Source organism: Callorhinus ursinus, unplaced genomic scaffold (genome assembly GCF_003265705.2).
Source record: "Callorhinus ursinus isolate GAN/ISIS: 27379988/994484 unplaced genomic scaffold, GSC_fseal_2.0 scaffold12, whole genome shotgun sequence".
Classification (NCBI taxonomy): Eukaryota; Metazoa; Chordata; class Mammalia; order Carnivora; family Otariidae; genus Callorhinus; species Callorhinus ursinus.
The window spans coordinates 6090420-6109207 of NW_027397074.1; the positions used below are offsets into that span (position 1 = coordinate 6090420).

At 39.7% G+C, this 18788-nt stretch overlaps 1 protein-coding gene across 6 annotated transcripts in view; it reads right to left on the minus strand.

The window, feature by feature from the left end:
• Nucleotides 1-18788, minus strand: part of GSAP (gamma-secretase activating protein) — a 90348-nt gene that overhangs the window by 64831 nt on the left and 6729 nt on the right. For 5 of the 6 annotated variants that reach the window (XR_003208544.2, XM_025872773.2, XM_025872772.2 and 2 more), the window contains exons 2-5: nt 7545-7621; nt 6399-6455; nt 3948-4017; nt 3591-3644 (exon numbers count right to left, since the gene is read on the minus strand). Coding sequence is in view for 5 of the 6 variants with exons in the window: in XM_025872773.2 (XP_025728558.1) it covers nt 3591-3644; nt 3948-4017; nt 6399-6455; nt 7545-7621 (258 nt within the window). In the remaining variant the exon portion in view is untranslated. Of the gene's footprint in view, nt 1-3590; nt 3645-3947; nt 4018-6398; nt 6456-7544; nt 7622-18788 lie in introns of those variants that run through there. The other variant, XM_073898707.1, reaches the window with a different exon arrangement.

The following is an 18788-nucleotide window of genomic DNA, read 5'->3' on the forward strand; positions in this document are numbered from 1 at the left end:
TAAAGTTGTCTTAAGAAGTTCAAGAATCCAGGGGCGCCTGGGTGGCTCAGTCCATTAAGCGTCTGCCTTCGGCTCAGGTTATGGTCTCAGGGTCCTGGGATCGAGCCCTGCATTGGGCTCCCTGCTTGGTGGAGAGCCTGCCTCTCCCTCTCCCTCTGCCTGCTGCTCCCCCTGCTTGTGCTCTCTCTCTCTCTCTCTCTCTCTGTCAAGTTAATAGATAAAGTCTTAAAAAAAAAAAAAAAAAAGTTCGAGAATCCAGATGTCAGTGGAGCCTGGAAGGGCATCACCGCAGGGTACGCCATGTCCTGTGGATATCACAGAAAGCAGAGACAGCAGGAGCAAAAGTGACAACGTGGACGGATCTTGAGGGCATTGCACTAAGTGAAATCAGAGAAAGACAAATACTGTATCATCATCTCTCTTATGGATAGATTCCTGGAAAGAGAAATAAAAACCCCATGCTCATAGATACAGAGAACAAATTGGCAGTTACAAGAGGTGGGGGGGGTGGTGAAGAATGGGAGAAACAAGTGACTGGATTTTTGTTTTTTGGGTTTTTTTTAGTTTATATAAATTGAACAAAAAAAATTTTTTTTTAAAAAGCATAAGGACAGGCATGGCATGGGGAAAGCACAGTCTACAAAAGAATCTAGTCTGATGCAGGTGAAGACACATGTTGTGAATGATGACAAAGTTGGAAGAGTAGCAGGGTCTGGTTCTGAAGCAGCTCTTGTTACTGGACGTCTTGAACCAAACCACAGCTCCACGGAGCCTCTGCAGCACTTAACTACAATGGTGCAGGGGGCCTCGGGAGTCTCAGCGGCCAACACATGTGGCCATCCCCATAGCTGCCCAGGGGGAGGCGCTGTGCTTGAGGCAACTGCAACTCCGCAGGGGAGGGTGAAGGGGACAGTTAGGTCATTTTCTTCTTCCCTTTTTCTTTTCTTTTCTTTTTTTTTTAAGTAAGCTCTATGCCCAACATGGGGCTTGAACTCACAACCCTGAGATCAGAAGCTCCATGTTCTACTGAGTGAGCCAGCCAGAGAACTTCTCTTCTACTATACCCTAAACAAAACATTAATCTGCCATGGCCACAGCCAAGAAGAAAAGCACTATGGATAAAAACGGTGTTGCAAAGTATGTGGACCAAATAACCTTATCTTGTTCATATGAAAGATGTTACAGTTTGTCTCACTTGCAATGGAAAAATCTCATTATAAAGCAACAGAGTGTTAAACAATACCTCCAGGCAAACTACATTTTATAATTGAATGGCTTATCAGGTCATTCATGGGCAGATAAAATAAGGTTTTCCAAAATATTTGTTCAAAGGATAAAAGAGCATAATAGAGTCTACAGTGTTTTCTGGTCCCATAATTTCTGAAATCTTAACTGAACAAAGGCCTTGTAGGGTCTCCATGATTTGTCTGTACTTCAGCCCCGTTTTCCTCTGGCCTCCGTTCCTACCACTCTGGCCCTTTTCCTTCGGCCTTATTGACCTCCTCACTATCCTTATCAGCGAGTCCACCAAGTACACTCTGGCCCCAAGACCTTTGTGCTGGCTGTTGTCACTGTCAGAAATGTGCCTTCCCCACAGCCACGCGCTTGTTCCCTCCCTTCTTTCAGATCTCTGTTTAAACACTCCCCTAATAGTGCTTCCTAGGATCATCCCTCAAATAAACTAATTGCACTCAAATGCTAGCCTCAGACTCCAGCTTAGGGGAAAACCCAAACTAAGACAAGAGAGCTGTGGTGTCAGGTAGTGGGGAGTGTGAAACAGGAAGAAGAATACACCAGTAAGCAGGACCTTATCAAATTCATGACTACCTTGGGACTTTGAGCAGCATGGAGGACACATCAGAATTATCCACTTCAGGGATGGAAAGGGGAGTATTTATCCTTCAGCTCTTTGGCCCCTCATTGGTCATGGCTTGTCCTAATGGGGATCATTTCCAGCCACATTTTCAGGTGGCACACATGTAGGCAGTAAATATTTCCCCAAGGGCTCTGGGCAAAAAACAAGAAGCTGGCCGAGCAGCTGAGTTAAGGCGCGGTCTGTCAAATTATGTCTGTGCAGAGCTGGTTCTTACTGTAGCTGCTGGCCTAAAAGGTGAACTGACAAGACATAAAGTATTAGGAAGCCAATATAATACACCTAACAATGTTCATTCTAATATGTTTAAAGATGTGATCCGATAATCCCACCGGAGGTGCATCAAGCTTTAAAAGACTGAGTAGGCAGACCTGAATAGGATTTTTTTTAAGGTTTATTTATCCTAGAGAGAGAGAAAGTAGAGGACAGGGGCAGAGGAAGAGGGAGAGCAGCCCAAGCAGACTTCCCACTGAGTGCAGAGCCCATCGGGAGGCTTGATCTCATGGCCCCTAGATCACAACCCAAGCCAAAACCAAGAGTCAGACACTTAACTGACTGAGACACCCACGTGCCCCCTGAATAGGATTTAATTTAATAAACCTTACAATAAAGTTCATCTGAAAGTACTTTTTATCTTTTTTTAAAGATTTTATTATTTGAGACAGAGAGAGCATGAGCGGGGAGTGGCGGGGTGGGGGGGGCGGAAGGGCTTTGGGAGAGGGAGAAGCAGGCTTCCCTCGGAGCAGGGAGCCCGATGCGGGGCTGGATCCCCGGACCCTGGGATCATGACCTGAGCCAAAGGCAGACGCTTACTCTACTGAGCCACCCAGGCGCCCCTGAAAGTACATTTTATAATGTACATAATCGCCACTGTTCTTCATGACAATCAGGCATAGATGGTAAACATCGTGTAAGGAATATAGGTTCTATTGGGTTTACCAGCAAAATAAAGAATTCCTGAGGCTAAAAGAAATCAGGGCCAAAAGGGCCTGAGTAGAATTTCTTACAAATATTTGAGCCAACATATAAAAATTAAAATTTCACACAAAGGTTCATATTTCTCTTGGTAAACTGAAAAGCTGGTCCCACTGGGCTTACTGCCCTCCTTTGAAGATGGGACCATGCCCCATCGCGCACCCACACCCACCATTAGTCTCTATTGCTCACCATGAGGGCAACTGCTACACCTCTCTTGTATAACATTTTATCCCCAGCACCATGCAGAGTGACTGATCCACTGCAGGCACATATTTGTTGAGTTCTGGACATATGGATGATATGGAATGTTAAAAAGAAGGAGGGAGCCTCACATAGATAATAAACTATAAAGTGGGCCCTGGCAAATGAGAAATTTTATTTAGAATTGGTGGACTATTCACAGTTCACACAATGTAAGAAAAAAAAGATATTCTTGGAAGGACTCTCAACCCTTCCCAGCGTTTTTTACACCAGCTTCTGGTCATAGGGTTCTAGGATGTCCTCGGTGTTTATTTGTCTGCAGGTGCTAAAGGGCTTTTTTAATACTTCTACTATTCACTGCCACATTATATTCTGTACTTTCTTGTTTACTTGAAAAAAATAATTTACAAAACGTTTTCATGCTTGACAGGACTTTTGCCTTTCATTCTGAGATAATTTGTAAAGATGCTTGAAATTTGACTTAATAGTGAATAAATCTTCATCTGTCAATAAGCACTAAAAAAATATAATGTCATACCTGGTTGAAGCTCATTCTTTCTTCCTTCCTTAGTAAAATGAACTAAACTTGCAGCTAATGGAAAAAGAAAAAAAATAATCCATTAGCAAATGATCCATGCAGTGGCTGGTTAAAGTTTACCACTTTATACCTGAAATAAGTGAGGGCTCAAAGGATCTGTCAGTGGATGATTAAGGTAACTCAGAAAGCATTCTTTTTTGTAAGTAGACTCCACAGAATTTTTTTTTCAAAATTAATCTCCCAAGAGCATCTTTTCCCAGAAAATCATTGTTGTAGAATAGTCAAATATTGCAAAAGTCCAAACTCAACAAATGTAGTTTAGTTCTTGACATGTAGCAATAAAAGAGTTCAACTTACCAAGCAAAGTTCTCTCACTGTTGACAGAGCAACTGACAACGTGCAAGTCTTTCTCAAATGTATAGAGATGCTATTAAAACAAAATTATTTTTTAATTTGGAGTTTTGTGTTAAAAAACAATTTTAGAATTCAAATTCCCAGTTATCATGGTGGTATCATGGTGGCCAGACATTTTATTAGAGAACCATCAATTAACCAGTTTATCCATACCGAGAAGTTCCAGATTATTTTTTAAGAAAAAAGTCTGCAATTGTAGGCCATAGTTGGCACTGAAGCTTAATCATGAGGCAACCTGGCTTAGTGGTTAAGAGCCTAGACCTTGGAGCCAGGCTAGATGTAGAATTAAATTCTGGTTGTGCCACTTGCTGGCTGTGTGACTTTGGAGAACTTCTTCTTCTTCTTTTTAAGATTTTATTTATTTATTTGAGAGAGGGAAAGAGAGCACAAGCAGGCAGAGGGGCATAGGGAGAGGGAGAAGGAGACTCCCCGCTGAGCAGGGAGCGCGATGTGGGGCTCAATCTCAAGACCCCAGGATCATGACCTGAGCTGAAGGCAGACGCTTAACCAACTGAGACACCCAGGTGCCCCTGGACAAGTTATTCAATCTTTCTATTCTCCTATCAGTAAAATAAAAATCATAATACCTATTACATGAAATCCTTAGAAGGATCAACTGAGATGATCCATACAAAGCACTTATTACACTGTCTGCCACCCATAATAAGCACTCAGATGTCAGCTATTATAATTATTGAGAGAAGTAAAGTTTTAATCAAGTTACCTAACTACGATATCATTAATTATGTCTAACAGACTATCACAAGTGCGTCTCCTGTAAGGCTCTCATATTCAGAGCCTTGGCAGAGTAATTTTGTTTTTACTTACTCTTTTAAAAATTTTCTTGCTGTTTGAAATGTTGCAAGATTCCATTTCCTTATTAAATATCAAAGAAAATGAAAATGGTCATGAAGAAGGAGGATATGATATGCAAATTGAGGAAATGAAGACAATCGCAGTTATATTAGGCAAACTCTTACAATACCCTCAGAAGGTAAGAAAAGATCAAGAGTCTTAGACCTCAGCAGAGAACAGGCGAACAGAAACAACATGTAGCAGGAGTATTAGGAAGGTAATTAGTCCTTGCACATTTAAAAAAGCACTGAGAGGGCGCCTGGGTGGCTCAGTTGGTTAAGCGACTGCCTTCGGCTCAGGTCATGATCCTGGAGTCCAGGGATCGAGTCCCGCATCGGGATCCCTGCTCAGCAGGGAGTCTGCTTCTCCCTCTGACCCTCTCCCCTCTCATGCTCTCTCTCTATCTCATTCTCTCTCTCAAATAAATAAAATCTTAAAAAAAAGAAACCTTTAAAAAAATTATATATAAAAAAAAGCACTGAGAACACACTAGAATCCTACGGCCAGAAGTTGATGAAAAATGTTGAGAAGTCACGAAATGCTTGATTAGAAAAAGTGAACTTTGAGTGAATAAGGAGGCTCTAAATTCCCGTGAAACATTTTGGTTTCCTTTGTCTCTTGCTCTGAGGGATTCTGATATACAAGTAAGAAGAATCATGGATGTATACACTTAACTTTCAGTATTTTACCCTTTTAATTATAAGATGACACGTGAATAGTCTCAGTGTTTAAAACATGCCAACACCACCAAATAAAAAGTCAGAGCTCTCCACTACACTCACCCCGTATGAACTCCTTTCCAAAAGGAAACATTTTGTAATTGACTCTGTAACCTTCCAGATCTTTTTAAAATGAGTTTTTAACATATATTTATGTTTTCTTGAAAGTTTTTTTAAACATAAATGAAATGTATTATTCTGGCAACTTGCTTTTTTTCACATAACAGTATGTTTTGGAGAACCTTCTGTGCCAGTGTACATTTAGACTTCTTAGCCCCTTAATATTTGTAAGTTGTTTTTACATAGGCACAAAATGACTCCCTCACCTTTGCACCAAGAGTCAGATAAGACTTGTCACATCAACCAATGTTCTATGTGGGTGGTGTGGGGAAAAATTAAGAAAAGGAAGCTGGGTTCTACACCTGGATCTTTGAGATGCAAGAGAAGTGAAGGTTAAGGAGAAATGGAACTTGGAGTCGAGGTCATTATGAGATCCTAAACTTCTGGGAGCACGCAAATCTCAGGAAGGTATTGGACTTCCTACATTCCTACAGAATACTGGATAAATGATTTGAGCCAATTTTGCTTAAATCTCAAAGGACTAAGAAACTTCAGGTGATTCTTTGGTCCAGGAGTCCTTGCACTTTATTTACTTATTTATTTTTAAAGATGGTAAAAGAAAGAAGGGAGGCAAAGAAAATAAAAACTAAATTTTTAGAAAATGAAATGAGAATCTGTATCTAGAAAAAGGAGGCAGAAAGAAGAAAAAAACTCTAAAAGCAATACTAACGAGTAATCTATGATTTATTGTGATTTTTACCTCATTTTGTCTGGTTCGGCAGTCATATAATCCAAAGAAGACATTTCCCTTATCATCCTTAAAAAAATTAACCAGATATTTATTATATATCATTGTTTAGGAAGTTAGGATGTTATTAGCCTTAAACCTGCAATAATTCAATCAATATTAGCAATAAGCACTCTAAAGGTAGCATGTCAGAAAGGGACCAAACCTGTTTCAGCTAGTAATATGGGCTCAAAGAGTGAAATGGATTAAGAGTGTACAGCTCAGTGAGTCTGGGGGACCCCATCTAGTAGGTAGTAGAGTATAACAAAGGAGCAAATCTTTTTGTACTTCCGTTTATTTCTTCAAGACAATATATATGATAGAGATTGGAAGTGGCTAAAACAAGTCCATGATATTCCTGTAAATAAAACTTTTTGAATCACACAATTCTTTAAATGCAGCACACTTGTAGAATACAACTTAAAACAACTTTTTAAAAAGATTTTATTTATGTAAGTAACCTCTACACCCAACATGGAGCTCAAACTCACAACCCCAAGATCAAGAGTTTCACACTCCACTGACTGAGCTAGTCAGGTACCCCAACTTAAAATAACATCTGAGCAAATAAATAAATAAATACAGTAATACCTCTGTGCAAAGCAAGATGGCCACTGAAATTATTCTTTCATGTTTCTCTACTATAGTAAAGTTATCAGTAAAGTTACATTTTCATTCCTTAGAACACTTAATGTTGAAAACACACATTAAACAATAATGCCTCAGAAGTCTGAGCATACTTAAGTCTAAACAGATGATGTTGAGTAATCATATTTAATATTTTCTCAAAGATAAAACCTTACATATTAATTAGATTTAAACATCTTTCACTTAGCATTTTTTCCTCTGCAAAATGGAACTGTTCATTTACTCAAAAAATTTGAGCACTGAGTCTGAGAGTCAGACACATTCCATTCCATTAAGACTGAATTTCAATCACCTTATTTAATCTCACAAAATAAAAGTCACATTAAAGGTTAAATGCCAACAAGTTTTATTCATTACCCCCTCAGTAAGATATAGCATAAAATTCAATTAAAAAAGAACATAAATGGTTAAAATAGTAAATTCTATGTTACACATATCTTACCACAATAAAAAAAGAGAATATAGGCATACCTTATAGGTATAAATAATATCTCCATTTCTTTCAACATTTAGTATACGTAAGCTCTCATAATTATTTTCCAAAACACCTAAAATGATAAAATAATGATAGCAAGTTAATATTAAACAGGGAATTTTTTTTTTTTTTTAAGAGAGAGAGTATGGGTATGAGCAGGGGAGAGGGGCAGAGGAAGAGAGAGAGAGAGAATCTCAAGCAGGCTCCACACCCAGCATGGAGCCCAAACCAGGGCTCAATCTCATGACCCTGAGGTCATGACCTGAACCAAAATCAAGAGTCGGATGCTTAAATGAGTCACTCAGGTGCCCCAACAGGGACTGCTAAAAAACATATCTAATAAATATTAGTGAAAAGCCAAGTAAAAAAGAACACACACTGATGATTCCATTATATAGAGTTTTAAAATAGGCAAACTAATCTATTGTATAAGAGGTCAGAATAGTAGTGACCCTTAGAGTAGAGGCAAGGACTAGTGATTGGGCAGTATCTCAAGGGAGCCTTCTGAGGTACCGGTAATGCTGTATGTGTTGGGTATACTGATATACTCATTTGGCAATAACTCACTGAGCTGTACACTCTTAACCTATATACTTTTCTGTGTGTATGTTATGCTTCAATAAATTTTAAGTATATATTAGTTTTTGCCTTATGTATTTTGAAGCTATGTTGTTAGAGGCATAAAAATCGAGAACTGTTGGGAAAGGGAGCAAGATGGCGGAGGAGTAGGAGACCTGGATTTCATCTGGTCTCAGGAACTCAGCTGGATAGGGATCAAACCATTCTGAACGCCTACGAACTCAACAGGAGATTGAAGAAAAGAATAGCAACAACTCTCTGAACAGAAAAGCAATCACTTTCTGGAAGGTAGGACGTGCGGAGAAGTGAATCCGAGGCGATATTCGGGAGGATAGACGGCGGGGTAGGGGGCCTCCGTCGGCCGCTTCTGGCAAGTGATGGAGCCGCGGAACACAAAATCGGAACTTTTAGAAGTCGGCTCCACTGAGGGACGTCGCTCCAGTGGCTAAGCGGGAGGTGGAACCCTCGCTGGGACAGTGTGGTCTCAGGACCCTTGGGCTCACAGAAAGACCGGGGGTGCCTGAGTGCAGCAAAGCTCCCAGGGATCGGAGTGGGGAAGCCAGCTGCAGAGATGGAGCCAAAGCGCGGGCTCTCAGCTCAGGGTTGCCATAAACCGTGATCTGTGGCACAGTCAGGCCACTGCTCCTCCAGCAGGGACCCAACAAGCGGCAGATCCGGGGAGACTCCCTTTCCTCCCCCAGGAGGAGCGGCGCGGGAGCGCACCACAGGGATCTGCTGGGTTTGGAGACTCGGGAGACTCCACACCGAGTCAGGTGCCAGAGATAGAAACGCTCAGTCACAGGCCGGGTGAGCACAGAATGCGGCTGGAGACCAGGGAGATGGGAGTGACTGACTGCTTTTCTCTGGGTGCACACTGAGGAGCAGGGCCCTGAGTTCTCGGCTCCTCTGGGGTGGAAATTGGGAGGCCACCATTTTCACTCTCGTCCTCCAAAGCTGTACCGAAAGCTTGCAGGGAGCAAAATCTCCTGAGAGCAAACCCAAGCAGATTACTTAGCCTGGACCGACAAGGATGGGGCAATTCCGCCTCTGGCAAAGACATTTGGGAACCAGGGCAACAGGCCCCTCCCCCAGAAGATCAGCAAGAACAGCCAGCCAAGACCAAGTTTACCGATCAATGAGAATGGCAGAACTCCAGTGCTAGGGGAATAATGCACATAGAATTCATGGCTTTTTTACCATGATTCTTTAGTCTTTCAAAGTTAATTTTTTAACTGCCTTTTTTGTTTTTAATTTTTCTTTTTCCTTTTTTCAACCAACATCTTATCAATCCCTTTTTAAAAAAATATTTTTATTTTTCATTTTTAGAGTCATATTCTATCCCTTCATAGTAGTTACCCTTATTTCTGGCATATATATATATATAAGTTGTTCTCTCTTTAAAATTTTGAGATACAGTTTCTCCTAACAGATCAAAATATACCCTAAATCACTAGTGTATGGCTTTGTTCTAGTCTCCTCTCTGATCACATTCTCTCCCCTGCTTTTTTTTTTAATCCTTTTCTTTCTTTTTTCAAACAATTTCTTATCAATTCCTTTTATAAAATTTTTTGTAATTTTCATCTTTACAGTAATAGTCCATCCCTTCATCATATCAACCCTTATTTTGTACATATATAAGTCTTTCTTTCTTTAAAATTTTGGGAGGCACTCTCTTCTAACAGACCAAAATACACCCAAAATCTAGTGTGTGGCACTGATCTATGCACCAGCCTGATCATATTTGATCATATTCTGGTTTTTTTTGTTTTGTTCTGTTTTTGTTTCTTTTTATCTTTTTCTTTTTTTTCCCCCCTTCCTTTTTTCTTCCTTTCCCTTTCTTTTCCCCTGGTTTCAGATCTTTTCTGATTTGTTTGGAGTATATTTTCTGGGGACGCTGTTACCCTGTTAGCATTTTGTTCTCTCATTCATCTATTCTCCTCTGGACAAAATGACAAGATGGGAAAAATCACCTCAAAAAAAGAACAAGAGGTAGTACCATCTGCCAGGGACCTACTCAATATGGACATTAGTACGATGTCAGACCTAGAGTTCAGAATCATGATTTTAAAGATACTAGCTGGCTTGAAAAAAGCATGGAAGTTATTAGAGAAACCCTTTCTGGAGAAATAAAAGAACTAAAATCTCACCAAGTCAAAATCAAAAAGGCTATTAATGAGGTACAATCAAAAATGGGGGCACTAACTGCTAGGATAAATGAGGCAGAAGAAAGAATCAGTGATAGAGAAGACCAAATGATGGAAAATAAAGAAGCTGAGAAAAAGAGATAAACAACTACTGGATCACGAGGGCAGAATTCGAGAGATAAGCGATACCGTGAGACAAAACAATACTAGAATAATTGGGATCCCAGAAGAAGAAGAAAGAGAGGGGCAGAAGGTATATTGGAGCAAATTATAACAGAGAACTTCGTAATGTGGGGAAGGAAACAGGCATCAAAATCCAGGAGGCACAGAGAACCCCCCTCAAAATCAATAAAAATAGGTCAATACCCCGACATCTAATAGTAAAACTTACGAGTCTCAGAGACAAAGAGAAAATCCTGAAAGCAGCTCGGGAGAAGAGATACGTAACCTATAATGGTAGAAACATTAGATTGGCAACAGACCTATCCACAGAGACCTGGCAGGCCAGAAAGGACTGGCATGATATATTCAGAGCACTAAGCGAGAAAAATATGCAGCCAAGAACATTATATCCAGCTGGGCTATCATTGAAAATAGAAGGAGAGATAAAAAGCTTCCAGGACAAACAAAAACTAAAGGAATTGGCAAACACAAAACCAGCCCTACAAGAAATATTGAAAGGGGTCCTCTAAGCAAAGAGAGAGCCTAAAAGCAGCATAGATCAGAAAGGAACAGAGACAATATACAGTAACAGTCACCTTACAGGCAATACAATGGCACTAAATTCATATCTTTCAATAGTTACCCTGAATGTAAATGGGCTAACTGCCCCAATCAAAAGACAAAGGCTATCAGATTGGATTAAAAAACAAGACCCATCAATATGCTGTCTGCAAGAGACTCATTTTAGACCCAAAGACACCCCCACATTGAAAGTGAGGCAGTGGCAAACCCTTTACCATGCTAATGGATACCAAAAGAAAGCTGGGGTGGCAATCCTTATATCAGACGAATTATATTTTAAACCAAAGACTGTAATAAGACATGAGGAAGGACACTATATCCTACTTAAAGGGTCTATCCAACACGAAGATCTAACAATTGTAAATATCTATGCCCCTAACATGGGAGCAGCCAGTTATATAAGCCAATTAATAACAAAAGCAAAGAAACACATTGACAACAATACAATAACAGTGGGGGACTTTAACACCCCCCTGACTGAAAGGGACAGATCATCTAAGCAAAAGATCAACAAGGAAATAAAGACTTTAAATGACACACTGGACCAAATGGACTTCACAGATGTATTCAGAACATTTCATCCCAAAGCAACGGAATACACATTCTTCTCTAGTGCCCATGGAACATTCTCCAGAATTGATCACATCCTAGGTCACAAATCAGGTCTCAACCGGTACCAAAAGATTGGGATTATTCCCTGCATATTTTCAGACCACAGTGCTTTGAAACTAGAACTCAATCACAAGAGGAAAGTCAGAAAGAACTCAAATACATGGAGGCTAAAGAGCATCCTACTAAAGAATGAATGGGTCAACCAGGAAATTAAAGAAGAATTCAAAAAATTTATGGAAACCAATGAAAATGAAAACACAACTGTTCAAAATCTTTGGGACGCAGCAAAGGCAGGCCTAAGAGGAAAGTATATAGCAATACAAGCCTTTCTCAAGAAACAAGAAAGGTCTCAAATACACAACTAACCCTACACCTAAAGGAGCTAGAGAAAGAACAGCAAATAAAACCTAAACCCAGCAGGAGAAGAGAAATAATAAAGATCAGAGCAGAAATCAATGAAATAGAAACCAAAAGATCAGTAGAACAGATCAACAAAACTAGGAGCTGGTTCTTTGAAAAAATTAACAAGATTGATAACCCCCCGGCCAGACTTATCAAAAAGAAAAGAGAAATGACCCAAATCAACAAAATCATGAATGAAAGAGGAGAGATCACAACCAACACCAAAGAAATACAAACAATTATATGAACATATTATGAGCAACTCTATGCCAGCAAATTAGATAACCTGGAAGAAATGGATGCATTCCTAGAGATGTATCAACTACCAAAACTGAACCAGGAAGAAACAGAAAACTTGAACAGACCTATAACCACTAAGGAAATTGAAGCAGTCATCATAAATCTCCCAACAAACAAAAGCTCAGGGCCAGATGGCTTCCCAGGGGAACTCTACCAAACATTTAAAGAAGAATTAATACCTATTCTCCTGAAACTGTTCCAAAAAATAGAAATGGAAGGAAAACTTCCAAACTCATTTTATGAGGCCACCATTACCTTGATCCCCAAACCAAAGACCCCATCAAAAGGAGAATTACAGACCAATATCCCTGATGAACATGGATGCAAAAATTCTCACCAAAATACTAGCCAATAGGATCCAACAGTACATTAAAAGGATTATTCACCACGACCAAGTGGGATTTATCTCTGGGCTGCAAGGTTGGTTCAACATCCACAAATCAATCAATGTGATACAATACATTAACAAAAGACAGAACAAGAATCATATGATCCTCTCAATAGATGCTGAAAAAGCATTTGACAAAGTACAGCATCCTTTCTTGATCAAAACTCTTCAGAGCATAGGGATAGAGGGTACATACCTCAATATCATAAAAGCCATCTATGAAAAACCTACAGCGAATATCATTCTCAATGGGGAAAAACTGAGAGCTTTCCCCTTAAGGTCAGGAATGTGGCAGGGATGTCCACTCTCACCACTGCTATTCAACATAGTATTAGAAGTCCTAGCCACAGCAATCAGACAACAAAAAGAAATAAAAGGCATCCAAATTGGCAAAGAAGAAGTCAAACTTTCACTGTTTGCAGATGATATGATACTGTATGTGGAAAACCCAAAAGACTCCACCCCAAAACTGCTAGAACTCATACAGGAATTCAGTCAAGTGGCAGGATATAAAATCAATGCACAGAAATCAGTGGCATTGCTATACAACAACAACAAGAGAGAAATTAAGGAGTTGATCCCATTTACAACTGCATCCAAAACCATAAGATACCTAGGAATAAATCTAACCAAAGAGGCAAAGGATCTGTACTCAGAAAACTATAAAATACTCATGAAAGAAATTGAGGAAGACACAAAGAAATGGAAAAACGTTCCATGCTCATGGATTGGAAGAACAAACATTGTGAAGATGTCAATGCTACCTAGAGCAATCTACACATTCAATGCAATCCCCATCAAAATACCATCCACTTTTTTCAAAGAAATGGAACAAATAATCCTAAAATTGGTATGGAACCAGAAGAGACCCCGAATAGCCAGAGGAATCTTGAAAAAGAAAAGCCAAGCTGGCAGCATCACAATTCTGGACTTCCAGCTCTATTACAAAGCAGTCATCATCTAGACAGTATGGTACTGGCACAAAAACAGACACATAGATCAATGGAACAGAATAGAGAGTCCAGAAATGGACCCTCAACTCTATGGTCAACTAATCTTTGACAAAGCAGGAAAGAATGTCCAATGGAAAAAAGACAGTCTCTTCAACAAATGGTGTTGGGAAAATTGGACAGCCACATGCAGAAGAATGAAACTGGACCATTTCCTTTCACCACACACAAAAATAGACTCAAAATGGTTGAAAGACCTAAATGTGAGACAGCAGTCCATCAAAATCCTAAAGGAGAACACAGGCAGCAACCTCTTCCACCTCAGCCACAGCAACTTCTTCCTAGAAACATTGCCAAAGGCGAGGGAAGCAAGGGCAAAAATGAACTCTTGGGATTTCATCAAGATAAAAAGCTTTTGCAGAGTAAAAGAAACAGTCAACAAAACCAAAAGACAACCAAAAGAATGGGAGAAGATATTTGCAAATGACATATCAGATAAAGGGCTAGTACCCAAAAATCTATAAAGAACTTATCAAACTCAACACCCAAAGAACAAATGATCCAATTAAGAAATGGGCAGACGACATGAACAGACATTTTTCCAAAGAAGACATCCAAATGGCCAACAAACACATGAAAAAGTGCTCAACATCGCTCAGCATCAGGGAAATCCAAATCAAAACCTCCATGAGATACCACCTCACACCAGTCAGAATGGCTAAAATTAACAAGTCAGGAAATGACAGATGTTGGCAGGGATGCAGAGAAAGGGGAACCCTCCTACACTGTTGGTGGGAATGCAATCTGATGCAGGCACTCTGGAAAACAGTATGGAGGTTCCTCAAACAGTTGAAAATAGAGCTACCATACGATCCAGCAATTGCACTACTGGGTATTTACCCCAAAGATACAAATGTAGGGATCCGAAGGGGTACATGCACCCCGATGTTTATAGCAGTAATGTCCACAATAGCAAACTGTGGAAAGAGCCAAGATGTCCATCGACAGATGAATGGATAAAGAAGATGTGGTGTATAGGGCGCCTGGGTGGCTCAGTTGGTTAAGCGACTGCCTTCGGCTCGGGTCATGATCCTGGAGTCCCGGGATCAGGTCCTGCATCGGGCTCCCTGCTCGGCGGGGAGTCTGCTTCTCCCTCTGACCCTCCCCCCTCTCATGTGCTCTCTCTCTCATTCTCGCTCTCTCAAATAAATAAATAAAAATCTTTAAAAAAAAAAAAAAGATGTGGTGTATATATATACTAAGGAATATTATGCAGCCATCAAAAGGAATGAGATCTTGCCATTTGCAACGACGTGGATGGAACTGGAGGGTGTTATGCTGAGTGAAATAAGTCAATCAGAGAAGACAGGTATCATATGACCTCACTGATATGAGGAATTCTTAATCTCAGGAAACAAACTGAGGGATGCTGGAGTGGGGGTGGGGTGGGAAGGATGGGGTGGCTGGGTGATAGACATTGGGGAGGGTATGTGCTATGGTGAGTGCTGTGAATTGTGCAAGACTGTTGAATCACAGATCTGTACTCTGAAACAAATAATGCAATATATGGTAAGGAAAAAAAAAGAAGATAGCAGGAGGGGAAGAATGAAGGGGGGGAAATCGGAGGGGGAGATGAACCATGAAAGACTATAGACTGAGAAACAAACTGAGGGTTCTAGAGGGGAGGGGGTGGGGGGATGGGTTAGCCTGGTGATAGGTATTAAAGAGGGCACGTTCTGTGTGGAGCACCAGGTGTTATGCACAAACAACGAATCATGGAACACTACATCAAAAACTAATGATGTAATGTATGGTGATTAACATAACAATAAAAAATTTTTAAAAAGTTGAGAACTGTTATTGCTTCCTGGTGGATTAACCATCAGGAACTCAGTAGAACTGCCTTGTGTCCGAGTTAGTCAATTAAAGCAACAAGATAAAAAAGCAAGTAACAGTCAAGCCTTTTACCACTTGCTGTGACAGTATAAGCAAGAGTCCATGCCAGAGAAAGCACCAGCTTCCCAGTTCATTTTCCCCCATGGAATGACATGCTAGTGGAGGGTCAGGTAGATCAGCGGAGAGGTGGGAACTCGCTCACTGCTGAAGGAGCCCTCAACAAAAAGCTCCTGCAGTGTTGTGGACTCTGTGGCTCAGGGCAGGGAGAGGGCGAAGAGCTAAGAGTGGAAAAGTACTAAGTCAAAGTGGAGAAAAAGTATCTTCAAGGTTCCCTCCTTTTCCTACTGAGGTAGTTTCAGCAGAGGTACCTAAGGAAGGTCTCTGCTGATGGCTCCTGATAAAGAGGCCTCTGAAGGAAGGCCCCTGGGCTGAGAACGCAGCTCTGGAGATGACGATGTCCAGCCAGAGGGGCCTGAGTCTTGACTACAACTCCCTTCAGGAACTGCGGTGCACTAGCTATGTACCAAGTCTGGTTTGGGGAGGGCAGCTTTTCCCCCATGAGGCCTGCCAAGTAAAGCTTTTGCAGTTGCATATGGTTGCACATAAAAAATCACACATGCATTTTAACCAGGAGGTGGACTAATTAACCCTTTTATTTACTATAAAATGTCCTTTATCTTTAATAATTATTTTTGCTTTTAGGTTTACTTTGTCTGATATCAGTATAGTAACATCAGCTTTCTTTTGGTTAGTATTTATGTAACTTTTTCTATCCTTTTATTATTACTCTTCCTGTGTCCTTATTCCTAATATATGTAGTCTAACAAGCAATAACCTTTAGAGTATGTAGTCCATTTACATTTAATCACTGATATTTGGGATTTGTAGCAATCATATTACCATTTATTTTCTATGTGACTCAATTGTTTTACTCTTTCCCTGCCTTCTTCTGGATTAATCAAAAATGTTATTATTTCATTCTCCTACTTATTGTCAGTTATATATTCTTTTGCTATTCTTTTATTAGTTACCCTAAAGATTACAATACAAATCCTTAACTTACTATGTTTTAATATTACGTGATGCCAAGAGATGTGAAACAACTGAAACTCTCATACACTCTTAACAGGAAGGTAAACTGGAAAACTTGTAGTAGCTACTGAAGCTGAACATACATGCACTGGAAATGTACACATATTTCAGCCAATGACACATGTAATTTCTATAGCACTATGATTCATAATAGCCCAAACTGGAAATCCAAAATATCCATCAAGCAAAAAGAGTAATAAATTCATTAATTGTGGGATATCCAAACAATGGACTATTCTACAACAATCATAATAAATAACTTGCTAAAATGTACAGTATTAATAACTAAGCAAAAGAAGCCCAGATCGTTCCCCCTCCCAAGAAAGGTATAAACTATATGATTTAATTTATGCACAAGTTTCAAAAACAGGCAAAATGAATCTATGATGCTAGATGGATGCTTGCTGGAAAGGAACATGAAGGGGGAACTTTGCGGTTCTATTAATGTTTTCTTTCCTGCTCTGAGTGCTAGTTACATGGATGTGTTTCACTTTGTGAAAATCAACTGAGTTGTGCACTTATGATTTGTGTACTTTTTGTATGAAAGCCATATTTTGATTTAAAGATAGAAAGATTCTTTACACAAAACATTTAACTTGTAAGTTAATTGACCATTATCTTTCAGCTAAAATTTTAAGTATATTCCTCTCAATTCAACAATTAAAGGATTTAAACATTAGTAGTTACAGCTTTGATAATTATCATTAATTGGAGAGAAATGCACATTTTCACAATTGCTTAAACTTGACTCATTTCCCCACACATGAATAGTGTTTTAGATGTTAAAATATTATGTTGATTATGACAAGTTTCAATATTCAGACAAAACATATGCAAAATATTCTACAACTCAGAGCAAATTTGTATTAGTTTGTATTCCTGAGTAAAAAAGAAAAATTAACAGGGGATGCTTGGGTGGTTCAGTCAGTTGAGCAACTGACTCTTGATTTCAGTTCAGGTCATGATCTCAGGGTCGTGAGACTGAGCCCTACATCAGCCTCCTTACTGGGCATGGAACCTGTTTAAGATTCTCTCTCCCCCTCTTCCTCTGCCCCCCCCTCCCAAAAAAATAAAGAAAAAAACAGGCTAAAAAACAAGGATAATTGGTGACCTGGACCCTTGCACTGGAGTAGGGGGTGGGAAACATTTCAAAAGACAAAGAGCAGGTTTCATAGAAAATTTAAGAATCATCCTGACATCTTCCCCACCCCTCACAGGAAGAAGCTGCCTGGATCTTCCGGGGCGGGGCAAAGGGAGCGGGGAAGTGCTGTTTTTGTTTTAATATGGCCATGTACACTTTTCAATATTTATTGAGCTGTCAGACACATTTTACACTAATGAAAAAATAAGGATAATCACCTAGTCTCTTAGGAGAATAATATGATTCAATAGCTTACTGCTAAATAGCACTTAACAATTTATAGACTTCTATCTCATCCACACTATGTCAGGAATTATAGGCCCATTGTATTAAGAAAACAAATTGAGTTTCATAGAGGTTCAGATACTTGGCCAATATCATATCGAAAAAGTGGCACAGATTAATCTCAAGCCTAGAAAAAAAGGTGAACAGAATGAACTAAGTTTCCTGTATCATGCTTACAATGGGGCAATGGATAATTTTTGAAAAATCCTCTAGGGTAGATTTTGTAGACAACCAAAGAGAATTTCAGGGAGTTTCTTTTCATCCTGCACATGACTCAAAACTTCTGGAATGCAATGTGTCAATATTTTGAGAAGTATTTTTTTTTCTTTCAAGATTATAAGGATGCTGGGAGAGACCTCTCAAAAGTACACTTAAAAGGTTTCAGCTAAGATAAGAAACTCCTTTACAAGAAGTCTTGCTAAGAAAATTCAATTTACTTGCAAAAGCCCATCTATTTTCAAAACACTAAGCAAATAAGAGAAAAAAAATCCCCAAGTACAGTTTACAACAAATGATATATGCTTGTTCCATTAAACCAGTGGTTCTCAACTCTGGCTTTGGGTTAGAATGATTAGGAGAGCTTTTAAAAGTACATGGATGCCTAAGACCTACCAGAAATATCCTGATTTTACTGCTGGTGAGGAGCCCAGTCTCTAAGAGGTGTGTGTGTGTGTGTGTGTGTGTGTGTGTGTGTGTGTGTGTGTGTG